Genomic DNA, 9,009 nt, shown 5'->3' with positions numbered 1-9,009 from the left:
CTGCCCCCAGCTACACTTGCCCTCATCTGTGGACCCTCCACTCTCCTTAGGGCCCACAGGAGCCGGTTTGGCCGCGTCCGGGCAAGAAGCTGGGTGACATCACCAGGCCCATTTATGGTCCAGGTTTCTTGGAAATCACACCTGGTTATACATTAACCACCTGGCCCTGGAGGGGGTGGGGAGCCTCAAAGGAGTCCCTGGCCTTTCATCCACAGAACATGACCCTGCTCAGCAGGGCAGGCACAGAGCTGGGCAGGTGGAGGTGAGCCAGGTAGGAGGGCAGGGCCAGGATCCAAGCAGGGGACGCGAGGCCATCCTCAGAGTCTGTGCTCAGAGTGCAGCCAGGGTGGGCATTGCTTCCTCCTGGTGCCCTGTCCCTGAGCTCTGCAAAACCCAAAGGGGAAGTTAGTTAGGATCAGAAAAGGAGCGGGGGCTGCCTTGTGGTCACAGAGCATGCTGGCGCAGGAGACTGAGCTGGTCAGGGAAGAGGAGACCTTGGGTCACCTGATCCCTGCCTGAGATGAGAGCAGAGCAGCCTCCCCCTGTGGGCATCCTCAGGGTCTCCCTTTCCTCCAGGGCCTACTTCCTGCCAGTTCCCAGCTTTCTTCAAATCTGCCACTTGTTCTCTGAAGCCAAGTTTACTGGCTTTAAATCCCAATCCCACTTTGGCCACGTTGGCTGTGTGATCTTACACAAGTTACTTGACCTCCCTGAGGCTCAGTTTCCCCATCTGTAAAGTGGTGGTCCTTCTCTCACAGGATTGTGGGGAAGACTCAGTGTGATGACACTTAGCTGGGCTCATACAGTAGCAGTTCTTTTTAGGGGGGGCCCCAATATATAATGTATAAACTCTGCCCTGGGCCAAGTACCCACCTGACCTGGCTAATCAGTTGGTGCTTGAGGACTTAGGCTGGTGGGGCAGGCTCAGATGGACAGCCCTGGGAAGGCTGCTTGGAGGAGGGGGCAATGGAGGAGCTGGCCAGCCAGTCAGAGAGGCGAGTGGGAAGTTGGGAGTCCTAATTTAGGCTCTTAGTAGGCACTCAGCCACTGAGCAGCTGCAAGCCTGGGGAAAAGGAGCCCCCATGAGAAGTGGAAAGTTGAGATCTCCCAGGAGAGCAATTAGGGGGTGATTCAGCCTGGTGCAAAGTCACCTGGAACAAAGGTTGGTGAGCCGTGGATGGAGCTGGGTTGTCTCAGTGTCGACAGCAAGAGGCAAGGGGACAGTGATACAGCCACACAGGCAGCTGGTGGCCAGAGCACTGGCCCCACAGGGACAAGAACCCACAGAGAACGGGAGGCCACCAAAGGCCCCTCCCCTTCTTCCTCTGGGGCCCCAAGACCCAGGCCCAGTCAGCGCAGGGGCACAGAGTGGCTGAAGCCAGGCACCTGGGTCTCCATCATGGGCTCTGTGGTCCACAGACGCCCTCACCAGTCCTGGCCCCAGAGGAGGGAGAGTTCAGAGTGCCTCACAGGTTGTCAGGGCTCTGGGAAGGGACTGGCTCTGAAGGGCCTGGCTACTCCCATTTGCCCAGGATGGAGCAGCCTGGGCCTGGGAAGTGTGGCCTAGAGCCATTGCTAACTGGCTCTGGGTTAGGTCTCAGGCCTCAGGGTGGCTGGGTGGGCTGGGGTCTCTGCCCCTCTCCAGTCCCCCAGGCTAACAGGATAAGCCCTGGCCCACAGGGACCTGTGTGCTGGAGGAAAATAGTCCATGTCCCCTGTCCCCCTCCCCCGCACACACTCTCCAGAAGAACCGGTTCTGAATCAGCTCTGCTGAGACAGAGCAGAGCTGCTGCTTCCCTTTTCTGCCTCCGTCCTCCAGCTGCCCCTCCCCCCGTCCCCTGCTCAGGCCACTGGCCCTGTCCTCACTGACCGACCCCAAAGGGAGCACAGTTCACCCAATGCTCATTGCACCTTGGGTTCCAGGAGGGGACACAGGACCCCCTCCCTCCTTGAAGCAGCTCCTGCACTCCGGAGACTGTGCCCCTGAAGAGGAGGCAGGCCAAGAAGAGGCAAGGCCTGGGCTAAGGCCACTTCTGCAGACCCTTCCAGGCCACCATCTCCTGCTCCTCTGGTTGACCCTAGCCAAAGCCTTCTGGGTCGACCCTCTCATCGGCGATTCCATTTTCTGGAATTTATCCTGGGGCCCGTCAGAGGTGTTCCCAGAGCGGTTTGCAGTGACAAAATGTCCATGGCAAAGCGTCCTCGTAGGGGACTGCGCAGCTCGCCTGGGCGGCCCTCCCGGGGACTCCGGGGCTGTCAAAAGCCTGCGGACGGGGCCCTGCCCTGTTCCCAGCCTTTATCAACAGCGCCCGTAGGAAGAGTCTGGAAGGACTGCAGCAGCTCGGCGGCGGGACAGTGGGACTTTCAGTTTGTTTTTTGCACAAGTAGATATAAAGCAGAGAGTCCGAGCACGAAGCGCGCTCCGGTGGCGAGAGGGACGGCCCGTGATTCCCGGGAGCCCGCGCGCGAGGGGCGGTACGCCATGACGTCATCGGCGGGCGCCGCGCACCAGGACGGAGCCGGAAGTGCTGTGGCAGTGGCGCGGGGCCACGTGCAGACCCTCCGGGAGTCGGAGCCCGACGAGCGTCGCCGGTGAGACTCCGCAGGGCCAGGGTGGCAGTGCACGGGTGGGGGTCGCCCTGCACTTCCCTGCAGCCTCCCATGGCCGACCCCAGCCCTGTGCCAGCCTGGCCTGAGCCGCCCCCTGCCTTTACACAGTCCAGGCCAGTGTTTCTGTTTACTGCCCCCTGCACGTCCCCAACCTCTGCTTGGGAGCCCGCACATCTGCATCCCCCTGCCACTTGTCTGCCCAGGAGCCCGCCATAGGGGAAACTGGGGAGAGGGGGGTTCTGCCTGGTCTGGAGGTGAACTCACGGGCCATTTGCAGCTCTCCCCTAGGTAGTCGCTCTCTCATCCTACAGCTGGGGAATGGGAACCAAGCTCCTGGAGAAGGGTGATAAGAGAGAGGGTCAGGCCCTTACGTTGCGGGAATCCTTGGGCCCCTTCTCTGCCAGTGTAGGGCCTCAGTTTCTCCATCTGTGATTTGGGCTGATGGCTTTTTTCTTAAGACCACACCAAGAAGGGCTTCAGATGTCAGGCCAGGGTGCAGCCCTATTGGGCTGTCCTAATGGACAGTGCCAGGGACTGAGCCAGCTACTCCACCCCCATTGCTCAGGATCTGGGCCTCACAGCCTTCTCTCTGGACCCCAGGTGCATATCCTGCCTCCTGGCCCCCTTACATATTCATGCCGACACACCTCCCAGGTCCCTGGCACCTGCCAGACAGCGACACCATGAGCTTCGTGGCGTATGAAGAGCTGATCAAAGAGGGTGACACAGCCATCCTGTCACTGGGCCATGGTGCGATGGTGGCAGTGCGCGTGCAGCGTGGGGCCCAGACCCAGACCCGGCACGGCGTCCTTCGGCATTCAGTAGACCTCATTGGCCGCCCCTTCGGCTCCAAGGTGACCTGCGGCCGAGGTGGCTGGGTGTATGTGCTGCACCCTACACCTGAGCTCTGGACGCTGAACCTGCCGCACCGCACCCAGATCCTCTACTCCACCGACATCGCCCTGCTCACCATGATGCTGGAGCTCCGGCCAGGCTCTGTGGTCTGTGAATCGGGTGAGCCCTTCAGGTTGCCTCAGTTCATGAAGGTGGAGGTCAGACCCACTGCCCAGCCAGCCCCCAGCCTGCCCTTCCTGAACACAGGCATTATTACTCAGCTTCTGTTTTAACAGGGTCTTCCTGGGGGTGCTGACCGCAGGGAGTGAGGGCAGAAGCAAGCAAGCCGGTTAGGAGACTGGTGCTGTACTCTGTGAGAGTTGATGGGACTGGACCAAGGCTAGCCCGCTGGAGGAGCTGGTGCCCAGGGGGGATCCTACTTGTCTAGGTGGGGTGGGGGGTGTGAGCGCTGCTTGGCGCCGACCGAGGGCAGAGGGTGCCTGGCCTGGCAGTCCCTCACTGCTGCGAATGGGAGCCCCAGGCCCAGGGCTGAGAGTGCCCCTTCCTGGAAGGAGGCCAGGGCTGCTTCAGGGTGCTCGCTGTGGGTGAGGAGCCGGCCCCGTGCTCATCCCAGGCCAGCACCATTGTCACTGAGCCCAGAGCCTGGAGTGCAGATGGAAGTGCCTGAAGGCAGCTGTTCCCAGCCTCTGCACATGTGTGCGCCCGCGTACACACGCACACACGCAGGTGCTGGGGATTGAAGCATGCAACCTAGCCAAGAACAGCCCAGGCCCAGGTGTGCCTAGATTTCCAGCATGTTTTTCGTGGGCCGGGCATCTGGGTTCCAAAGTCACGAAGAGTTCCCAGTAGCGCTGCTGCCAACATTTGGAGGCTTCAAGCCATCTGCATCCCTCTCTTTGTCCACATGGAGGGCCTCAGTTTCTCCATGTGGACAATTGGATGGTTCTTTTTGCCCAGCCAAGCACTTTGAATTGGGGAGAGTCAGATGCAGAACCTGGGCAGTGAGTGGGTCAGAGAGTGGGTGGGGCCTGGGCAGAGGCTGACTGCTAAGCACCAGGGCAGCTGCGGGGGTGGACAGGATTCAGGGCCAGCTCATCCCTTGCTTCCCCCTGTGCATCCACAGCCAGGGCCTCGCTCCACTCAGTTGAAAAGTGCTGTCGGTGAGCATGCTTCTGGGCTCCTCTGATGTGCCAGCTTCCCTTCTAGGAGCTGTGGCTACAGCCGTGACAAGACAGACCAAGTTTCTGCTTCTCAAAGGGGACAGACAGGAAGCTCACTGTGACCGTTACGGTGTTGTTGATTGCTGGGGGGCTTGGGAGACAGGGCTGCGTGTTTGAGGGTGACTCAGAGAGGGGTCCCTCCAGCTAGGGGTGTCAGGGAAGACCTCTCTGAGGAGGGAGCAGTGAGTTGAATGTGGTTGAATATGATGGGAAGGCGGTACCAAGAGCCAAAGGGGAGGGTCACCCCAGGGAGAGCCTTGCAGAGACCCTGCGCAAGGGGCTACCGAGGAGACCAACGTGGCAGGAGCAGGGATGAGGTCAGGGAGGAAGTGGGTGCTGCTCGGGAGTCACGAGGAGTCCGACTCCGCCGTGCGTGGAAAGGGCAGAGGCCTGGTCTGACCGCGGGGAGAGAGAATCCGCGGCTGTGTTGAGGTGGACTGAAGGCGGGGGTCAGGGGCTGTTACGGGGAGTCTGGAGGGGGGCCCGGGCGGGCACGGCAGGCAGGTGGGGAGAAGGGCTCCCGGAGAGATGGGGGAAGAGGTGCAGGAGTTACCTGTGGGGGAGGGGAGGGCTCCTCCGAGGCGTCTGGCTGGGCAGTCATGTCACCAGCTGGTTCGGGAGGCTTGGCAGGGAGTGGATTTGGGCTGGATCGGCTCCAGCTCTGCACCTGTAAATGCTGGGCGCTGTTTGCGGGCGCGGGGGAGGTGATCGGTGTGCAGTGGGCGCCGGGGCGTCTTCGTGAGGCCTGGCGCCTGGAGCAGCGAGGTGGGGGAAGGTCACGGGGGGTGACCGGAGGACGCAGGCCCGGCCGGGCACTGCAGGACAGGAAGGCTGGCAGAGGGGCAGCCCTGAAGGAAGCTGAGGAGTGGCCCATGAGGCTGGGGGAAAACTGAGAGACGATGACGTGGGGGGCACATTGGTCACCGTGTCTCTGGTCGCACAAGGTGAGGGCAGAGCTGCACCCCGTGTGGTGGGAGCGGATGGGGGGGGAGCAGGAAGATGGACTGACCTGAGTCCCTCGGGGAGCTTGGGCCCAGCCACGACGTGGGACGGTTCCAGTCCCCTTGATCTGCTCTGCACAGAGCCTGCAGGGCCGCGGGCCAGTCCCGGCCCCTCTCGGGACCCGTCTTCGGGGCTCCAGGTCTGTGCAGCAGAGTCTCTCCAGAGCCGGGGGTGGGCAGGGCTGCCCTCTGGACCCACGGCGGACATCGATGATCAGTCAGCTCCCTCCTCCCCGCTGCCGCGCGTGCAGCCTCCATGTCCCAGGACCCCTCAGGGAGCTCCAGGCTGGTGCCCACTGGTAACCCGGGGTCGGCTGACCTCGTGGGCCCTTGGTGGGTCCCTCAGGGTGAGGGTGGGCTCGTTTCCCGTCTGACACCCGTCCCGTCCCGCTAGGCACCGGCAGCGGCTCCGTGTCGCACGCCATCATCCGCACCATTGCACCCACGGGCCACCTGCACACGGTGGAGTTCCACCAACAGCGGGCAGAGAAGGCTCGGGAGGAGTTCCAGGAGCACGGCGTGGGCCGATGGGTGACCGTGCGCACCCAGGACGTGTGCCGCAGCGGCTTCGGCGTGAGCCGCGAGGCGGACGCTGTCTTCCTGGACATCCCCTCGCCTTGGGAGGCCGTGGGCCATGCCTGGGACGCCCTGAAGGTTGAAGGTGAGTTGGCTGGGGGGGTCTGGGAGGGGTGTGGCCAGGCCGGGGCCACTTTCAGCCTGAGCGGGGGTGGGTCAGGGCAGCGGGGGAGTCATGGGGAGGTCGCCCACGGAGAGGGTGAGGGTGAGGGTGAGAGGATCAGGGCTGGGGAGAGTGGGGCTCCACCTGGACTCCTGCCCCTTGGCCTGGCCCTGCTCCCACCCCAAGGTGGGAGGTGTCTCGGGTCCCTGGGGAATGTGGCATGCCTGCCTGAGTGAGAGGCGGGACCTGCACCCCTGGGCTTGCCAGAGGTCAGAGGGCAGCCCCTCACCCCAGCCAGTGCCTGCAGAGTCTCCCTTCCCCACCCGGCGCCACAGCCAGGCTAATGCGCCCCTTTTAGGGAAGATGCTGGGTGCAGAGGCTGGAAGGTCGGCTCCGAGCCAGGAAAGTGCTGGCGAGGCCCTGGGTTTTTCCCTTTTCTGGAGAAGTTGTTGGCTCAGGCAGCTGGGCCGTCCTCGTCCTCCTGCCCGCTGAGCGGTGCAGCACGAGGGGGCGGGAGAGGCAGGCCAGGGCGCCCCAGGGAAGGCCTGCCCCTTGGAAAGACAGACGCCAAGGCCCAGCTCTGACAGCAAGGCGGCCATAGGGTCCCAGTGGGGCCCCTGCCTGCTGGCTCAAGCTCAGCCCTGGACTCCTGTGTCCTGGTCTCTGCTGAGGTGGCCTGGGGCTGGGGAGAGGGGCAGCGCCGGCTTCCCCACACCTCTGCCCCCTCCGGCTTTGCCCCCTGGACACCTGCAGGTCCTCGCTGCTCCAGGGACACCAGCGGGCCCAGTCCTCGGTCCCCAAGGCCGCAGCCAGTCGCACAGCCGTGGCTGAGCCCAGGCAGTCCCTGCCCTGGGCTCCCTCCTGCCAAGGGAGCCATGCTGTGTGTTGTCCCGTCCCCTCTGCCCCGCTAAGCCCCGTTCTCTGGATCTGCTTGTTCTGGCCCAGAGGCTCCCGACTTCCTCGTGGGTCTGGCGTTTCTCCAGCTTGGCCCGGCGAGGTGCGGCCCCGGGCTCTCTCGGCCTCTGGCTGACCAGCAGGCTCAGGCCCCGTCTCCTGGGGCCTGTTTCCTCGGCTTTGTACACAGGGGTTGGGTCCCCTCTTGGGGGTGACCCTGTGCCCTCTGGGTTCACATCAACCTCACGCTCTGCCTCCAAGCCCAGGCCTCCCAGCTGACCACCTGGGGGTCTGTGTCCCACGTATGGCTGAGGTGACCAGGCCTCAGGGACCTCTAGGGGCTGGCCTGGGCCATGTCCCTTTCCCTAGCCAGCCTGCCGGATGTGTGGGCGAGCCCTGGTGGGAGGCGACAGGAAGGGGCTGCGGCTCCCGCCCCCTCTCCCTCACCCTTGGTCTGTGGGGCTCCGCTCAGAGTGGGCGCCTCATGTTCCCAGGAGCGGGCGACAGCCTCTAATTTCCTGTGACAGCCGCAGCCCCCGCCCCCGGGGCTGCTCTGTGTGGTTGAAGCTGCTCAGGCCCAGCACTCTGGCAGCTGCCGCGCCAAGGCTCCGCGCTGGCCCCGACGCCTCAGCTGCCTGGTGGGAATCAGGGGTGGCAGTGCCCTCTGGAAGCCCAGGCAGATCAGGGTGGTGGGCTGGGCCCGTGGCGGCCTGTGAGAGGGCTTTGTTCAGGCGGGCCCTGCCCTGTGGCTGCAGAAGAGCTTTTGCCCCTGGGCCCCGGCCCGGTTCCTCTACTCTGGGGCCGCAGCTCTTCGTGGCCAGAGGGCTTGGTGGGGGCTTCATGGCCTTGGACCCCAGGGCAGGGGTCAGGGCGTCCACCCTCCTCAGCTCTCACAGTGGGGTCTCGTAGCACCCACTCCCTTCGGGAGTGGGGGTTCATTGCCTCTGCCCTGCAGTCCCAGGCCGCAGACGCCCGGGCCAGAGGAGGCTGCCAGGCGGGCGGGGCTCTGGGGGCGGCCCCTGCCCTCTGACCCCATGTCCTCCTCCCGCGCAGGCGGGCGCTTCTGCTCCTTCTCCCCGTGCATCGAGCAGGTGCAGCGCACATGCCAGGCACTGGCGGCCTGTGGCTTCTCGGAGCTCAGCACCCTGGAGGTGTTGCCCCAGGTCTACAACGTGCGCACCATCAGCCTGCCCACGCCCGACCTGGGGGCCAGTCCGGGCCCCGACGCCGGCCCCTTCCGCAGCGGCATGCCCATGAAGGAGACCGTGGGCCACACCGGCTACCTGACCTTCGCCACCAAGACCCCGGGCTAGTGAGCCGCCCGCAGGAGCTCCAGGGAGCTGGGAGCACCGCGGGGCCGTACGGGGAGGCGAAGCTCGGCCAGAGGCTGCCTTATATGGTCGGCGGGTGCCCGCCGGGGCCTGTGTTTAGAAACCCAAGGACGCGGGGTGGGGCGGGGCTGGGGGCCTCCCGCGCGGCTGAGTGGGGCTGCAGCGGTGGAGCAGCGTCCAGCCCCGGGGAGGGCGGCCGCCCGCCCACGTCACTGTCTCCACTGCCGTGGGCTCTTCTGCATGTTGAGGCCCGAGAGTGCAGGTGGCGGGGCGCAGGTCTGCCCCTTCCCAGGTGGCCCCAAACGAGGAGGGAGGAAACGGGGGTTGAAAAGACCCGGAGGAGGAAGGCCAGGGACCCTCACAGTCCAGCTGCCCGGCGTCTGAGGCAACCCCGCTGTGTGGCCTCAGGTCTGACCCCA

The 9,009-nt window shown here is 64.4% G+C and overlaps 1 protein-coding gene across 2 annotated transcripts; it reads left to right on the top strand.

Moving 5' to 3' along the window:
• Positions 1–2,546: 2,546 nt before the first annotated feature.
• On the top strand, positions 2,547–8,783 carry TRMT61A (tRNA methyltransferase 61A). Of its 2 annotated transcripts, none has more exons than XM_007455600.1 (4): positions 2,547–2,592; positions 3,265–3,624; positions 6,081–6,347; positions 8,313–8,783. In XM_007455600.1, the coding sequence occupies exons 2-4, from the start codon at positions 3,294–3,296 to the stop codon at positions 8,570–8,572; spliced, it is 858 nt and encodes a 285-aa protein (XP_007455662.1). In that variant the 5' UTR covers positions 2,547–2,592; positions 3,265–3,293; the 3' UTR covers positions 8,573–8,783. The 2 variants fall into 2 exon arrangements, with proteins under 2 accessions (XP_007455662.1, XP_007455663.1); XM_007455601.1 differs by having other exon boundaries at positions 2,559–2,592; positions 3,211–3,624; positions 8,313–8,572.
• Positions 8,784–9,009: the final 226 nt, after the last annotated feature.

The sequence above is a fragment of the Lipotes vexillifer genome, unplaced genomic scaffold (assembly GCF_000442215.2).
Source record: "Lipotes vexillifer unplaced genomic scaffold, Lipotes_vexillifer_v1.1 scaffold584, whole genome shotgun sequence".
Taxonomy (NCBI): Eukaryota; Metazoa; Chordata; class Mammalia; order Artiodactyla; family Lipotidae; genus Lipotes; species Lipotes vexillifer.
The sequence above is the reverse complement of the archived record's forward strand: the minus strand, read 5'-3'. Positions and strand labels throughout refer to the sequence as shown.

Bases quoted from the DNA above. Each gene is read 5' to 3' on its own strand.
- TRMT61A (XM_007455601.1), top strand. From the start codon at position 3,246: ATGCCGACACACCTCCCAGGTCCCTGGCACCTGCCAGACAGCGACACC. The intron at 3,625-6,080 runs GTGAGCCCTTCA...CCGTCCCGCTAG, and splicing joins CTCTGTGGTCTGTGAATCGG to GCACCGGCAGCGGCTCCGTG. The intron at 6,348-8,312 runs GTGAGTTGGCTG...CCTCCCGCGCAG, and splicing joins GGACGCCCTGAAGGTTGAAG to GCGGGCGCTTCTGCTCCTTC.